General features: G+C 51.7%; 2 protein-coding genes across 6 annotated transcripts in view; one reads left to right on the forward strand and one right to left on the reverse strand.

Moving 5' to 3' along the window:
* SMIM45 (small integral membrane protein 45) lies at window positions 1–12,661 on the reverse strand. 2 transcript variants are annotated; one of them, XM_064368097.1, is made up of 2 exons: window positions 12,301–12,661; window positions 1–1,302 (listed from the first exon to the last, which is right to left on the reverse strand). In XM_064368097.1, the coding sequence occupies exon 2, from the start codon at window positions 1,286–1,288 to the stop codon at window positions 1,082–1,084; it is 207 nt and encodes a 68-aa protein (XP_064224167.1). In that variant the 5' UTR covers window positions 1,289–1,302; window positions 12,301–12,661; the 3' UTR covers window positions 1–1,081. The 2 variants fall into 2 exon arrangements, with proteins under 2 accessions (XP_064224167.1, XP_064224166.1); XM_064368096.1 differs by lacking the exon at window positions 12,301–12,661 and adding an exon at window positions 3,818–4,109.
* The window catches only part of CENPM (centromere protein M), a 22,493-nt gene continuing 17,847 nt past the window's right edge, over window positions 12,458–17,103 (forward strand). For 2 of the 4 annotated variants that reach the window (XM_012476680.3, XM_012476679.2), the window contains exons 1-5: window positions 12,458–12,590; window positions 13,112–13,191; window positions 13,580–13,672; window positions 14,494–14,573; window positions 16,282–16,373. In XM_012476680.3, the coding sequence (XP_012332103.1) occupies window positions 12,534–12,590; window positions 13,112–13,191; window positions 13,580–13,672; window positions 14,494–14,573; window positions 16,282–16,373 (402 nt within the window). In that variant the 5' untranslated portion in view covers window positions 12,458–12,533. Of the gene's footprint in view, window positions 12,591–12,778; window positions 12,873–13,111; window positions 13,192–13,579; window positions 13,673–14,493; window positions 14,574–16,281; window positions 16,374–17,103 lie in introns of those variants that run through there. The other 2 variants (XM_012476681.2, XM_012476682.2) reach the window with 2 other exon arrangements.

Below are 17,103 nucleotides of genomic sequence, written 5' to 3' on the forward strand. Positions count from 1 at the left end.
TGCAGAGATCATCATGGAGGGTTTATTATTGGGAATAAATTAAGATGGAAGCCCCAGCGAAGTGGGGCAGGGTGAGGTGAGACAGGTTGCCAATCTGTGTCCAAAGTGGGATGACACAGGCTCCACACAGGAGGAGGGCTCCAGGGTGAGCATGGCATCTGGCAGGGCCTGACTCAAGGGGGCTGGGCTTGGCCCCAGAAGTGTGGCACAGGATGGGGAGGGAGGGCAGGAGTTCCTGCTAGCTTCCTCAGTCTTGGGGAGGGAGAAGGGCTAGGAAAGTCCAGCAGAGGGAGAGGGTTAGGACCCATATGGATAGTCCTCACATGGCCCATGGAGCTCACCCTGTTTCTACCACCTCCTACCCTCCCTGGAGCCCCCACGCTCTCTCTCTCATATACACATCTCCTCACCTCCCCACGCTTGCCCACTCCCCCCAGACTTTTTTTCTCTCTCTTTCCTCTCCAACCCTCTCTTCCCCCACGGTCTTACCCCTCTGCATGCTCCCACCACACAGCCTCACCAGTTCTAAGCCTGAGCCCTGTGGAGTGGGGCTGGGCTGGCCCAAGCTGGCATCCCTTCAAGTGAGGTTCTTAGGTTCTCTCCCTGGGTTAGCTTCCATGCCTGCTGCCTAAAGCTGTAGCGCTGGTGCCGTTGAGTGGAGGCAGGGAAGCCAAGTGGGGGAACTAGGTATTCCACAAAGAAATGAGGGCTTGGGAGGCTCAGGACAGGCAATTATTGCCATGCCTGACTCTAATAGGGGGCAGAGTGCTGCACAGCACAAAGGCACTGGGGTCCAGCAGAGGATGCCCCTGAGCTGGGGAGAGTGGGCTCGAGTGAGTTCGCTTGACACGGAGAGCAAGCCCTGGGCTGGCGGCAGCAACTCGTCCAGGCACCCGGGTGCCCCAACTCCATTGCCAGCGTCCTCCCAGAGCACCTGTGGCCTCTGTTGGTAAGTCCCAGGCTGCAAAGGGATGGCCCAGAGGGCCAAGAGGCCGGCCTCCCTCTGCCTTGGGGGTCTCCGGGCTGGGCGGGCTGGGGGAAGGCACCCGGTGCTGCCCGCCGGTCCCCGTCGCGAGTCGGCTTAGACCTCCGGGCCGCCGAAGGCCAGGTTGTCGCGCACCATCAGCGTCTTGCGGAGGTCGCGGTCCACCAGGGGGCGCTGCATGCGCCACTTGTGCGCCTCCTGCAGACCCGGCTCGAAGTAGTAAATGCAGGCGCCGAAGCCCACCAGAATGAGGACGGAGATGACCAAGTAGACCGGCACGAACCAGTCCAGGAAGTGCGGCATCGCGGCGGCCTTGGCTGCGGAGACACAGGGTGGGTGAAGGCCAGCAGAGGTGCCCCTTGTCCCGCCCACCCAGCGGGAGACCAGCAGGCTTCACAGAACCAGAGGCCCAAGCATCACTTTACAGATGGGGAGACTGACATCCAGAAGAGCAAGGGCGGGTGAATGGCTGATCAAGACCACATGGTGACTCAGCAGCAAAACCAGAAGAGCAAGGGCGGGTAAATAGCTGATCAAGACCACATGGTGAGGCCGGGTGCCGTGGCTCACGCCTATAATCCCAGCACTTTGGGAGGCCGAGACGAGTGGATCACGAGGGTCAAGAGATCGAGACCATCCTGGTCAACATGATGAAACCCCGTCTCTACTAAAAATACAAAAATTAGCTGGGCATGGTGGCACACGCCTGTAGTCCCAGCTACTAGGGAGGCTGAAGCAGGAGAATTGCTTGAACCCAGGAGACGGAGGTTGCGGTGAGCCGAGATCGCGCCATTGCACTCCAGCCTGGGTAACAAGAGCGAAACTCTGTCTCCAAAAAAAAAAAGACCACATGGTGACTCCTGGGCAAGCACAGAGCTGTCCCCACGCCATGGGGACACCCAGCTCCTATTCACACTTTAAGAAGGAGACTTAGGCCAGGCACGGTGGTTCATGCCTGTAATCCCAGCACTTTGGGAGGCCAAGGCAGGTGGATCACCTGAGGTCAGGAGTTTGAGACCAGCCTGACCAATATGATGAAACCTCATCTCTACTAAAACTACAAAAATTAGCCGGGCATGATGGCATTCGCCTATAATCCCAGCTACTTGGGAGGCTGAGGCAGGAGAATCTCTTGAGCCTGGGAGGTGGAGATTGCAGTGAGCCGAGATAGCACCACTGCACTCCAGCCTGAGTGACAGAGTGAGACTGTTTCAAGAAAGAAAAAAAAATTATAGATCATCTCCTCCAGGGATAGGATGACCCAGGGCCCATTGAACCCACCCTCAACTTTCCCTAGTTATAAGAAAGGGGTGGGGTGAGGAGCCCACCTCTGCCTGCCCAGCAGGGAGAGCACTATTTGAGTACTTCCACAAACCTCACAACAGACCTATGGGGCAAGTGTCACTATCCACATTTTACAGATGAAGAAACTGAGGCCCAGACAGTCTCACTAACTTGCCCTGGGTTACCCAACTGGAAAATGGCAGAGCTAGACTCCAAACCCCGGCGATGTCCTGAGGCTTTCACCCTCCAGGACAGGGAAAGGCACATGAGCAGGATGAAATGAGAAGATGCCCACTTTGCTTCTGGGAATGGAGGCAGGGGGATAAATGGAAAGAACTCCAGGCAGGTTGGAGAGATGCCGTAGCTCCTCTGACCTCTTGTCTCCAAACTCCAGCTCCTCTTGTCTCTCTACTCCCAGGTGGGACTGTGAGGGGAGCTATGGCCCCAGGGGAGGGAGAGATGCTGCTTTCTGACCTACATCCATCCAGAGCCCCTCTCCTACCCACAAAGTTCTCACTGGCTATTCTGAGGCACTGACAATGTCTCAAAGTGCCCTATTTGTGGCCGGGCGCGGTGGCTCACGCCTGTAATCCCGGCACTTTGGGAGGCCGAGACGGGTGGATCACGAGGTCAAGAGATCGAGACCATCCTGGTCAACATGGTGAAACTCCGTCTCTACTAAAAATACAAAAAGTTAGCTGGGCATGGTGGCGCGTGCCTGTAATCCCAGCTACTCAGGAGGCTGAGGCAGGAGAATTGCCTGAACCCAGGAGACGGAGGTTGCGGTGAGCAGAGATCGCGCCATCGCACTCTAGCCTGGGTAACAAGAGCGAAACTCCGTCTCAAAAAAAAAAAAAAAAAAAAAAAGTGCCCTATTTGTGGAGGAGTAAAATGAAGAGTGCACTGATTGTCCAAAGTGACTGGCGTAGCCAAGGCAGGGGAGCTTGTAGGACCCAGCACCTCTTAACCAGCTGCCTTTCTGAGGAGGTGGAGGGAGTACAGGATTGCCTGGTGCTGCCAGGGTTGGCGAAGGTAGGGAAGGAGCTCCCAGGCAGGGAAGCTGCTCCAGACTGACCTGACTGTGTCCAAGGTGACTCATCCCCCCTGCCCAGGCCCAGCCAGGCCCCCAAACATGCAAATGGGGGACTGGGGCAGAACAGAAGCCATTTCAGCTGCAATGCTAGGGGCTATGGAATAGAGACCAGGGGCCCCCAACCTCTCCAGCCCTGTGCACAAAATCCCAGGCATTCTGAGGCTGACTGAGGACCCCTCGGTCTCTTCCTGATTTCTCAGGGAACTGGCCTAGGTGGAAAAGCAACACACTCACTGGCCTCCTGTGTGACCTTGGCCCCTTCTTCACCCTCTCTGGGCCTCAGGGTTCCCTGTGCACAGTGACAGGGTGGAGAGGGGGTTGCCAGATGATCTACATGGAATTTTACAGCCTCATTTCAGCCAAAGTCCTGAGACAGTATGAGTTTGCAGAGCCCCTCTCCCTACCTCCCAAGCCATCGGCACCATTTGGTGCCCTCCGTGTGCCCAAAGACCCACCTCACGCCCTGCAGATGCTAGTTCCGGGGGCTCTGCACTGAGCACACCGCCTCAGCCTGAGCAGCTCAGCGTCAGCCCGTGGACTCATTCGCAGCTGCTGTCCCCAGAGACACCGCCATCTGCGGCCGCCCTGGATGCTGGAGGCAGAGATAGGGCAAGGCCAATGCCCCCCAAGGGAGACGGAGCTTCTCACACCCGGGAACTCTGAGTGGGCCAGGAGGGGGCAGTCCTGGACTAGCTCAGCATCCTGGGACCTCTCCCTGCCCATCAGAGACCCTCCTCACTAGTCCCCACTCTCAGGATGGCAGGAGGTGGGACCTGTCTCAGCCAATCAGCAGCCTGGCAGAGCGAGGGCTTTATCCTCCGTTGTCCTGGCAACCAGCCTTCTCTTCTGGATCCCTGGTACTATGCACGTGGTACAGCAGATGACAGGGCAGCAGGATGGGGAGAATGCAGGGAGGACAAGTCACCCAGCAGGCTGCTGTACCCCAAGCCTAGGGGGCCTAGAGAGGAGAGGATGGTGGCTGATAACTCTAAGGGACTGAGCATTTGGGAGCAGGGAGAGACTGGGGTCCTTAGCAAGTAGGTAGGGACACAGAATCAGTAACTAGCAGAGCAGAGCCAAGGGGATTATATGTTATAGAAAAAAGAACCAAGACCAAGACTGAGCGTTCAGACACATTGGCTCAAACATTTACTATGTACCAGACACTGTTTTCAATGCTTTGATTATATTAACTCATTTGATTCTCATTCACTGATACACAGCAAGAAAGTAGCAATGCCAGGGTCAGAGCCCTAGCCTGGCTTCATGACCCTCGCAAGTAGCTGCCCCTCCCCATTCTGCCTCATCTACCCCACAGCACCCCCAGCTGGTGTAGAGCCAGCACAGGAACTGAGCACTCCCATCTGTCAGGCTAGCCCCACACATCACTTCCTGCAGTACTCCCAGCTCAATTGGTGTTGAGACCCCATTTTGGGATGAGGCAGAGAGGTGAAGCTGCTGGCCTTCCCCTTCTCCCAGAGCCCTCAGCTTCTCAGTTACTGAGCTGGAATTCAAAGCCAAGAGCTGACCTTGGGGGTGGGGTCCACCTCCCCAAGCATGGATCCCCCCCACCTGCCTGCGTCATAGACAAGGTGTCTGCAATGTATTGAGGGCTATTGTCTCAGGAGGAGAGCACAGCCCAGAGGCCCATGGGGTGGGGCAGGGAAGAGGCTTCCAGGAACCACCTCCCTCAGGAATCTGTTCCCAGAAACCTGGGGATGGGGAGTGGGGAAAGGCTCTAGGTGAGGTGGCTTCAGGACCTAGGTCCCCCACCACAGACACCTCTGGGGAACATTTAGGGGCTCTTCAAGTCTGACAGGTCCTTTCCATCATATGTGGGGTAAGGGGGGTGATTGTGAGTTCAAAGAGGGTTTGTTTTGTTTTGTTTTTTGAGACAAAGTCTTGCTCTTTCACTCGGGCTGGAGCACAGTGGTGTGAACATGGCTCACTGCAGTCTCTGCCTCTTGGGCTCAGGTGATACTCCCACCTCAGCCTCCTGAGTAGCTGGGACCACAAATGCATGCCACTATGCCCAGTTGATTTTTGTACTTTTTGTAGAGACAAGATTTTGCCAGGTTGCCCAAGCTGGTCTTGAACTCCTGGCCTCAAACTAGCCTCCTGCCTCAGCCTCCCAAAGTACTGGGATTACAGACATGAGCCACCACCTGGCCAAAGTGTTTTTTAACATTTTGGGGTGGAAGAGCAGAGGAGTTAGGGGAAGAATTACAAAGGGGCTGGCCGGGTGCCATGGCTCACACCTGTAATCCCAGCTTTTTTTTTTTTTTTTTTTTTTTTTGAGACTGAGTTTTGCTTATGTGCAATGGCGCAATCTCAGCTCACCACAACTTCCGCCTCCTGGGTTCAAGCGATTCTCCTGCCTCAGCCTCCTGATCCCAGCATTTTGGGAGGCTGAAGTGGGTGGATCATGAGGTCAAGAGATCGAGACCATCCAGGTCAACATGGTGAAACCCCATTTCTACTAAAAATACAAAAATTAGCTGGGCATGGTGGTGTGCGCCTGTAGTCCCAGCTACTCGGGAGGCTGAGGCAGGAGAACTGCTTGAACCCAGGAGGTGGAGGTTGCGGTGAGCCGAGATCGTGCCATTGCACTCCAGCCTGGGTAACAAGAGCGAAACTCCGTCTCAGAAAAAAAAAAAAAAAAAAAAAAAAAAAAAACCAAAACCAAAAACAAAAAGGCAAGAGTAAAGTTTTTGGGATACGTTCAGTGTCTTAACGGTGATGGTTGCTTTTTAGGTATACACATATGTCAAACTTATCAAATTGTACCCTTGAAATATGTGTAGTTGATTACATATGTCCCTTATACCTCAATCTGTAAAAAATGTGATCCATGGCCTGTGGGTATTGTTTTTTTTTGTTTTTTGAGATGGAATTTCACTCTTGTTACCCAGGCTGGAGTGCAATGGCGTGATCTCGGCTCACCGCAACCTCCGTCTCCTGGGTTCAAGCAATTCTCCTGCCTCAGCCTCCCAAGTAGCTGGGACTACAGGAATGTGCCACCATGCCCAGCTAATTTTTGTATTTGTAGTAGAGACGGGGTTTCACCATGTTGACCAGGATGGACTCAATCTCTTGACCCTCGTGATCCGCTCCTCTCGGCCTCCCAAAGTGCCGGGATTACAGGCGTGAGCCACCGCACCCGGCCCATTGTTTTAGCCACTGATTCCTTATTCAGACGAAAGCTTATGGGAAGCTCAATACATAATAGAGATAAAGCTGAGGTTGCTTCCGTTCAATGGTGGGGTAGGGGTGGGGGTTCTGGACCCCACCCACTCAGAATCCCCCTGTCCCTGACAGGGCCCCAAGTCATCTCCCTAGGGCTCCACAGAAGCCGATTTTAAAAACACTGGCCCAGAGGACTCTGATGACCCTGCCAGCTTGGGTGTTTAGGGTATAAGAACCTTCAGGCCTCAATCTGGTCTCCTGCCCATCCCTACCCTTCATCACATATGGATCCTACACACAGCTACTTTTTGTCTCACTGCTCGTGTCTCAGCCAATGATCAGATCCCAGTGAAGTGGAGTACGGGCTCCCCAGGGAGCCTTATATTATAAGCTCACCTTCCCCAGGGCTCCTGCTGCTCCTGATGGCCACCCTAACTGCAGTGCCTTGTTTGTTGTTACCACTGGTAACTCCCTGAAGCAGAATGGCCCCTCTGGGACCAGGTCTCCAGGCAGGCACTTAGCACATGCTGCCCGAATGGGTCTCAGCCCAGTGCCCCCTGGAAAGTCTGCACCAGAGTCCAAAGTCTTTTCCCAGCCCACCCTTCTCTAAGGGCCTCAGTCTCCGGGAGCTGAATCCCATCCATGGCCTCACCTCCTTCCCTGTTCTCCTCACTTCATCTGCCACCGCCACCGGCCTCCTTGCTACACCTCGGAAGTGCCAGGAGTGCTTCCCACTCAGGGCTTTGCACGTGTACTGCCTTCTTCCTAAGGCCTCTTCTTCATCATACTTAATGGGCCCCTCTCTCACTGAATTCAAGCATCTGCTCAAACGTCACCTTAGGGAAGCCTCCCTGACCTAAAGTAGCCTCCTTCCACCAATCACTTCCCCTGTCAGCTTTAGTTTATTTTTATTATTATTATTATTATTTGAGATGGGGTCTTGCTCTGTTGCCCAGGCTGGAGTGCAGTAGCATATCTTGGTTCACTGCAACCTCCGCCTCACAGGTTTAAGTGATTCTCTTGCCTCAGTCTCCCGAGTAGCTGGGATTACAGGTGCCCACCACCACGCCCAGCTAATTTGTTTGTTTGTTTCTTTTTTGGTTTTGAGACAGAGTTTCATTCTTGTTGCCAAGGCTGGAGTGCAGTGACACAATCTCAGATCACTACAACCTCCACCTCCCGGGTTCAAGTGATTCTCCTGCCTCAGCCTCCTGAGTAGCTGGGATTACAAGCATGTGCCACCACATCTGGCTAATTTTGTATTTTTAGTAGAGACGGGGTTTCAACATGTTGGTCAGGCTGGTCTCAAACTCCTGACCTCAAGTGATCCACCCTCCTTGGCCTCCGAAAGTGCTAGGATTACAGGCATGAGCCACCGTGCCCGGCGTTTTTTTTTTTTTTTTTTTTTCTGAGACAGGGCCTCACTCTGTCACCCAGGCTGGAGTGCAGTGGCATGGTCTAGGCTCACTGCAACTTTTACCTCTAGGGTTCAAGTGATTCTCCCACCTCAGCCTTCTGAGTAGCTGGGACCAAAGGTGCACATCACCATGTTCAGCTAATTAAAAAAATTTTTTTGTAGAGACAAGGTCTCACTATATTGCCTAGGCTGGCCTCAAACTCCTGGCCTCAAGTGATCCACCCACCTCAGCCTCCCAAGTGCTGAGTTACAGGCATAAGCCACGGTGTCCAGCTTGCTTTACTTTCTTGTCATAGTGCCTACGACTAGTTAACTTTTAGGGCCAGGTGCAGTGGCTCACACCTGTAATCCCAGCACTCTGGGAGGCTGAGGTGGGCAGATCACCTGAGGTCGGGAGTTCAAGACCAGCCTGACCAACATGGAGAAACCCCATCTCTACTAAGAATACAAAGTTAGCCGCGAGTGGTGGTGCATACCTGTAATCCCAGCTACTCTGGAGGCTGAGGCAGGAGAAATCACTTAAACCCGGAAGGGGGAGGTTATGGTGAGCTGAGATCACGCCATTGCACTCCAACCTGGGCAACAAGAGTGAAACTCTGTCTCAAAAAAACATAACAAAACAAACAAAACACAAAAAAGACTTTCAGGAAGTCCTCTCCACACCCCATGCCATGAGGAATCAAAGCCCCATCTGTGCTGAGGGCAGGGGCTCTATGGGGCCATTTACTTCCTGATCTTTCTGAGCAAGACATAGTTTAGTCTGCAGTGCGGACTTAGGCTAGACGGTGTCTCTGCTCTCCCCAATATTACAACAACGAGCACACTGTCATCATTGTCTATCCCGCCCCCATCACACTAAGTTGATCAATAATGTCTGATTCATCTGTCTTCCCAGGGTGGGGCATTGGGTCTGACATAGGAAATGATAAATGAATGACTACTGAGAATGAATGGATGAATGAAATTAATAAATAGACAATCGATTTATTAATTACCTACCATGTACCAGGTACTTTTTAGAGTGCTGGACATACAAAGTGACTGTAAGATCTTTTTTTTTTTTTTTAACCAGGTAAGATTTTTCTATTCTACCAGACCTAAACAATTTTTGTCAATTAATGGGCAAGTGGTCTCAGGTGCCCGACATCCAGGCATCATATATGAGGCCAGACTGGTTTACATAAAAAGAACATTCTTCATTTAGGAATAGGCAAAGACCTCTGTAAGGTCTTTTAGGCTGACTGATGGCCCCATGGACGCCATGTTAACCTCTATGACCTACACAGACAGTCCAGATGAGTTCCTGGAAAACCTGAAGAAGGTAGAAGACCAGGCTGAGATATCACTAAGGTGTGGGACACCACCTCCCCATCCATTGCTACAAGTCACTCACCCTCATCACCCACTTAAAACCTAACCACCCTTAGCCCGCCCAGCGCCAGTACCCCATCCCACAAACAGGCTTTAAAAGGCCTAAAGCCTGTTATCACCTGTCTATTGCAACATGGCCTTTAATTCCTACAAACTCTCCTTACAATTCCCCTATCCTAGCTGTCCAAAAACCAGACAAATTCTACAGACTAGTCCAAGACCACCGCCTCATTAATCAGACTGTACTTCCCATCCACCTGCTTGTACCAACCCCTATACCCTCCTATCTTCCATACGCCCTTCCAGAGAAATCATTAGAGAGGCTACGGAAGGTGACAAAGTGGTAAGGCCTGGTATGCCGTGCTGAGTGCAATAGTAATTCCTAACCCTACAAATAAGGGTTCAATGAAATGACCCACTTGTGTCATGTCAGGATCTCAAGGGGAACAGCGAGGTTTTCATCTCCGTTGATAAACTGAATTTTGGAAGTAAGGAAAACTAGGGTACAAGTGCCTGTCCAGTTGGTAGGAAGGCAGATGTAAGAAGAATCACAGAGGAAAAAAGGCCTTGGCTTAGACAGAACTGGAGCTGTAAACTGAAAAGATGAGAAAGTGTTCTAGGGGGTGCTGGGGTCTTGTACCCAGATATCAAGGGAACCAGTAAGGGCTGCAGCTGTTAAAGGTTGTAGCAGGGTTTGGTTGGGTAACTGTGTGGAGGGAGAGCTTTTGTTTTCATGGTGTATGAGAAAGTGTGTAGTAGCTATAAGTAACCTTTTTTTTTTTTTTTTTTTGAGACAATCTTGTTCTGATACCAGGCTGGAGTGCAGTGGCAAGATCTCGGCTCACTGAAACCTCCAACTCCCTGATTCAAGCTATTCTCCTGCCTCAGCTTCCTGAGTAGCTGGGATTACAGGTGCCTACCACCACACCCAGCTATTTTTTGTTGTTGTTGTATTTTTAGTAGAGACAGGGTTTCACCAGGTTGGCCAGGATGGTCTCTATCTCCTAACTTCGTGATCCACCCACCCTGGCCTCCCAAAGTGCTGGGATTACAGGCGTCAGCCACCGCACCCAGCCACCATTTACTTTCATTAACAAGACTGGGTATGAGCAGACAGGAAGAGGGGTCTGAAGGAGAGTCTGAGCAGCAAGGGGAGGGTACCCAAGGGTAAAGTGAGAGACAAGGTAAATGCCTGTCTAGGCAAGACCTGCTATTGATGTTTTTAAGGCTGCTAGTAATAAGGGAGGCTTTTCTATAATGTACAGTTCATATGCTCCTATTTTTTGGTTAACGTGGGTAGCAGGGCTCTTGAGGTGAAGTGTAAAGGAACACAAAGAGGGTGGGAGATCTCCTAGGGGGTTATTCTGGAGCTGGCTGGACTGGCTGGACACTCTCTAATGGAGTCATGGCTTCTTCCAATCCTTAGTTCTTGATACCTTTCTCCTTCTCTTATTTGTACCCTGTGTTTTCCGATCAATCTCTCAATTCCTACAAAATCATATACAAGCGATAACCAATCAGTCAATATGACAAATGCTCCTTCTAACAACCCCAATATCACCCCTTGCCCCAAGATCTCCCAGCAGTCTAAATTCTTTCCCATTTTTAGGTTTCCGCACCACTCCCAATCCCACTCAAAGAAGCCCTGAGAAACATTGCCCCATCACCCCTCTGCGCCGCCCTTCCTGATATTCCACTGCCCTCCACTCTTCTTTTCCTTTTATATTACTAATATAAAAAGACAGGAATGTAAGGTCTTTTAGGCTGACTGACGGCACCATTGCCATCATGTTAATCTCGGTGACCTGCACAGACACTCCAGATGAGTTCCTGGAAAATCTGAAGTAACTGGAAGACCATGAAAAGAGGAAGAAATGATCAACACCTGGAGCACCTACTTAACTTTGAGACATTCTCTATTGCTCCTTATTCCCACCCCAATTGTTGATGTCATTGGACTTTGGTCAACCTTGTGACTCCACACCCTATGACCCCCTCCCAGTTTGCAAAAAACTGCTCTAAACTGTAAGTTCTGTAACTTTTCACTGCCCACCCCAAATCTATAAAACCAACTCCTATCCCACCGCCCTCCGCTGACTCTCTTTTCGGACTCAGCCCGCTCGCACCCAGGTGAATAAACAGCCATGTTGATTACACAAAGCCTATTTGGGGGGGTGTCTTCATTCAGAGCGCACGTTTTAACAGTGACAAAGTCTCTAACCTCTTGTTTCTTACATTCTAGATGGAGAGACAATAAACAGGTAATTATATAGCTGTTGGGGAAAACAGTTCGCTATGGGCCCTGAGTGCCCCTGCACATTCTTGCTGGGTATACCAAGAAAGCAAGACCCCGACAGCTCTGTACTCATGCTGGGTTTGCAGCAAGGAACCTTGAAAGACAAGTCAAAATCTCTGACTGGACAAAGAACAGCACGCTTACCACTCACTATTAAAGCAGTCAACTGGCAGGGCCTGCTGGTGTGCACCAGGAGTCCCAGCTACTCAGGAGGCTGAGGCAGGAATTACTTGAGCCCAGGAGTTCGAAGCTGTAGTGAGCTATGATAGTGTCACTATACTCCAGCCTGGGCAACACAGTGACACTCCTAAAAAAGAAAAAAAAAAAAAAAAAAAAAAAGGCCGTACTCCCAGCACTTTGGGAGGTCGAGGCGGGCAGATTACTTGAAGCCAGGAGTTTGAGACCAGCTTGGACAATTTAGAGAAACCCCGTCTCTATTAAAAATACAAAAATTAGCCAGGCGTGGTGGCGCGCGCCTGTAATCCCAGCTCCTCGGGAGGCTGAGACAGAAGAATCGCTTGAAACCGGGAGGCAAAGGTTGCAGTGAGCCCAGATGGCGCCATTGCACTGCAGCCTGGGGAACAGAGGGAGACTCCTTCTCAAAAAAAAAAGTACTGTGAGCATGAATGAACGAAAGTGAACAAAGAAATCACTAAAAACCTGCTTACTGTGGAGCGTGGAGCAAAAGACCTGTCCACCAGGTGTTCCACGGGTGCCGCTGGAACGCCCCTCAGAAAAGGAGACAGCTGTTCGGTTCCTTTAAGAGGAGGCCCCGTCCCGCCCCGCGAAGCCCCGCCCGTAAGGAGGCACGTGCCCCCAGGCCGCGCTCTAGGGGCGGGACTCAGGGCGGTTTGAAAGGTCGGCACGCACCGTAAGAGCGGCGGTCGGCCTTGCTGCTGAGATGTCGGTGTTGAGGCCACTGGATAAGCTGCCCAGCCTGAACACGGCCACCATTTTGGTAGGTGCCGGCGGCCCCGCTTCCCCAGCCGGCCTTTCCTCCTTGGCGGAGCTTCAGCCCCCACGTCGACTGAGCTCCTTGAAGCGCCAAGCCAGCGCGCGCTACTGTGGTGGGGGCGGGGAATAGGCGGAGAGCCACGATCTGAACCAATGGGAGTAGCCACTCTCTGAGGTTGAGAGAGGCACCCACCAATAGGTGCGCGGCGGACCCTTTTCCAGTTTCTGATTGGCGGGTTCCCACGGCTGGACTTGGTTGTTCCGCGTCTGGGGACCTGGACTCCTGGTGAGGCCACCGGTAGGAGGGAGGGTTGCGGGAGTAAAGTGCGGTGCCCACAGGCCTGCAGCGGGTCCATACCTCAGCCACCAGCCCGTGCCGCCTCGCGGGGTCCGCTTCTCGGGAAATGCCCTCCGAGCCGCCTGCGCGCGGCTGCCCGATCCCCCCGGGAGTGGGTCGAAGGGCCAGGCCCTCCCCAGGGGATACTGTGTCCAGGGCTCTACCGGTCGCTCTGTTTCCCTGCGCAGCTGGTGGGCACGGAGGATGCTCTTCTGCAGCAGCTGGCGGACTCGATGCTCAAGGAGGACTGCGCCTCCGAGCTGAAGGTGTAAGTAGGCTGTGGCCTGGGCCCACGTGTCTCTCACCCTAGAGGGATTCAGTCCTAGCTGCTAAACTCCGAGGCCCAGCGACCTCTCCTCTCACCCTGGGCCTTCTCCCAGCATGCAGCGTAGCTGGCAGGTCCCAACCTCCCCTTGCCGAGGTGGTGACTAAACAGAGCCCCTTTCTGGCAGAGGGAATCAGACAGGAGTGGTCTGAATAGGACCGGCCCTGTCCTGCCTCTGTGCTGGCCCAAGGAGTCATGGCCACAAGAGCCTCGGGTGGCTAGGGTGAGGTCGGGAGCCCTTGACAGACCCTACCCCATGAAGGGCAGCATTTAAACCGTCGCTGTGAGGTGGTTATGGATATCTTGAGTCCTGCAATTTCCTGTTTTTCAGCCACTTGGCAAAGTCCCTCCCTTTGCCCTCCAGTGTGAATCGGCCCCGAATTGACCTGATCGTGTTTGTGGTTAATCTTCACAGCAAATACAGGTAAGAGCCAGAGGAAGGGGCAGTCAGGACTCAGGCAGGCCTGGCTCAGGAGTGTGCTGGGACAGTGACCTAACTTCTGATGAGAAGTGGGGAGGATGAGAGAGGTCAGGAGTTCGAGACCAGCCTGGCCAATATGGTGAAACCTCGTCTGTACTAAAAATACAAAAATTAGCTGGGTGTGGTGATGCGTGCCTGTAATCCCAGCTACTGGGGAGGCTGAGGCACGAGAATCGCTTGAACCCAGGAGGTGGAGGTTGCAGTGAGCTCAGATCACACCACTGCACTCTAGCCTGGTGACAGAGTGAGACTTTATCTTAAAAAAAAAAAAAAAAAAATAGCCGGGCATGGTGACATGTGCCTGTAATCCCAGCTACTCGGGAGGCTGAGGCAGGAGCATCACTTGAACCTGAGAGGCGGAGATTGCAGTGAGCCAAGATTGCGCTAATGCATTCATTCCAGCCTGGGTGACAGGGAAACTCCATCTCAAAAAAAATTAATATAAAAATTAGCTGGGTGTGGTGGTGCATGCTTGTAATTCCAGCTACTCGGGAGGCTGAGGCAGGAGAATCACTTGAACCTGGAAGGCGGAGGTTGTGGTGAGCTGAGATTGTGCCATTGCACTCCAGCCTGGGCAACAAGAGTGAAACTTCATCTCAAAAAATTAATTAATTAGTTAATTAAAGGACAAAGTATTTCTCCAGAGAATGTCACCCTTTTGTCATTCTCTGGCCTCTAGGATCAGAGAAGCAAGGGCTTCTGCTTTCTCTGTGGTAAAGTTTTCTTGTCTGGTTTGTTTTCTTATGCTGGCCTGGCCACCACAGCCTCCAGAACACAGAGGAGTCCCTGCACCATGTGGATGCCAGCTTCTTCTTGGGGAAGGTGTGTTTCCTCGCCACAGGCGGTAAGTACGTCCCTGACCTGCTACTGCCCACCCCCAGCCAAGGGAAAGCTGGGGCGGTAGACTCCTTGCCAAGGCAGCGTGGGTGATGGAAAGAACATGTATTTTACACACTCGGGCCTATCAGAGGGAGGAGGGCAGGAGGAGGGAGAAGATCAGGAAAAATAACTAATGGGTACTAGGCTTAATACCTGGGTGACGATAATCTGTACAACAAACCCCATGACAGAAGTTTACCTATATAACAAATCTGCATATGTATCCCTGAACTTAAAATAAAAGTTAAATTTAAAAAACAAAAGAACACATACTTGGGAATCTGTCTAAGAGTGAATCTGAGCAGATAATTCTTGTTGCTTGGAGTTGCCTAGTGATTGCCTGTGGCTTTCAGTAAAATCCAAACTCCTCTGAAAACACAAAGTACTTTGCAGTTGGGCCTCTGACTTCTGGGCTGCTCTCATCTCCTGTTACTCTGTTTCTTTGGGTCACCTTATCGTTCTCAGAAAAAGTCCTGCTGTTGCTGAGACTTTGTAATATTAACAGTGAAAATAATAATGGCATGCCGGGCGTGGTGGCTCACGCCTGTAATCCCAGCACTTTGGGAGGCCGAGGCGGGTGGACCACAATGTCAAGAGATCGAGACCATCCTGGTAAACATGGTGAAACCCCGTCTCTACTGAAAATACAAAAAATTAGCTGGGCATAGTGGCGTGTGTCTGTAATCCCAACTGAGTGAGACTGTCTCAAAACAAAAAAAGAGGATGGGCCCTGATACAGGACCACCCCAGGTGTGAACCTCAGCTCTACCACTTTTTATCTAGGGGCCTTGGGCAAATTAACCTCATGACTATAAAACTGAGGTAGTAATACCTACCTCAAACATTAATAGATACAAAAACAAAGTAATTACAGTGTCTGCCTCACAGTGAGAGCTCAAAAGAGGCTCGTCATTTTTTTTTTTTTTTTTTTTTTTTGAGACGGAGTTTCGCTCTTGTTGCCCAGGCTGGAGTGCAATGGCATGATCTCGGCTCACTGCAACCACTGTCTCCCGGGTTCAGGCAATTCTCCCGTCTCAGCCTCCCGAGTAGCTGGGATTACAGGCACCCACCATCATGACCGGCTAATTTTTGTATTTTAGTAGAGACGGGGTTTCACCATGTTGTCCAGGCTGGTCTTGAACTCCTGACCTCAGGTGATCCATCCGCCTCGGCCTGCCAAAGTGCTGGGATTACAGGTGTGAGCCACCACACCCGTACTCTTTATGGTTACTCTAGTCTTCTCTCAAATACATTTCCTTTTGTTTGTCTTGTAACCCCGACATATACCTCAAAACTCAGCCCCAATGTCACTCTAGCATGCATGAGATGTCTGACCTGTCTGCCTTCCCTGCTGAACTGTTAGCTCCTTGAGCAGAGCACCTGGCACAGATAATTCTCAAGAAGCACTGGTGAGCAGATGAAAGCCAGATAATTTCTAGATGTCAACTCACTGACTCCAGAGTGACTCAGTGGGGTAGGAGCTATTATTATCTTCATTGTCTAATTTGATATTCTTAACTACCTAGAAAATAAAGTAGAATAGGACTGTCACCCTCGCAGCTAGAAAGAAACGGAGCCCCAGAGCAGGGAAGTGATTTACTCTGCCCAGCACTTCCTGAATTCCATCCAGGAAGGTAGAGGCTGCAGCTGGAGCACTCATGGCTTCTTTGCAGCTGGACGAGAGAGCCACTGCAGCATTCACCGGCACACCGTGGTGAGGCTGGCCCACAGCTATCAAAGCCCACTGCTCTACTGCGACCTGGAGGTGAGTATGCTGATCACAGGGACCAACACTGCTCTCGGGTGCGGGAAACGGGGTGGTCAGCACACAGTGGGCACATCGGGAATGCTTACCGAAGCACTGAGTATCCAAGCAAGGTGGCTCCTGAGGTAGAGGGAGACACAGGATCCTGGCATTTCTGCTCACTGGCTGTGACCTGGGCAGGTCACCCTGAGCCTTGGGGTACACAAGTATAAAGCGGAGGTGCTGTACATTCATCTGGAGTGCATCTTATATGCCAGGCTCTAGCACGTGCTGCCCTGCTTTTCCTTTTGCTGCGTTTCTGCGTACTTAGTTATAACTAAGTCTTATGTGTTTGTATTTGTGAGTCCACTCTCCTGCTGGAGTGTAAATGATTGTGAGGCCGGGCATATGTCTGTCTCCATTAACTGATGCATCCTCATGTCCGTTGGCAGTCAGAATGTCTGATTTGCCCTTACCTCTCTGGATTGCAGACCTGATCTAGTCCTAGCCCAAGCCAGGGTACCTAGTAGGCAGTAGGGACATTTGTTGGGTAGGTGGGTAGATAGTTGGATGGATACGTAGGGTGTTGGTTCTGCCCTGACTGGCTTCTGTTGGTGTTTCTCACAAGGTGAAACTAACCATGGTGGGTAGGAAAGTAGCCTTCTTGTTGTTGTTGTTGTTGTTGTTGTTGTTGTTGTTTTAGATAAGGTCTTGCTCCATTGCCCAGGCTGGAGTGCAGTGGTGTGGTCAT

The sequence above is a fragment of the Aotus nancymaae genome, unplaced genomic scaffold (genome assembly GCF_030222135.1).
Source record: "Aotus nancymaae isolate 86718 unplaced genomic scaffold, 86718_ANA_hifiasm-v0.15.2.pri h1tg000076l, whole genome shotgun sequence".
NCBI lineage: Eukaryota > Metazoa > Chordata > Mammalia > Primates > Aotidae > Aotus > Aotus nancymaae.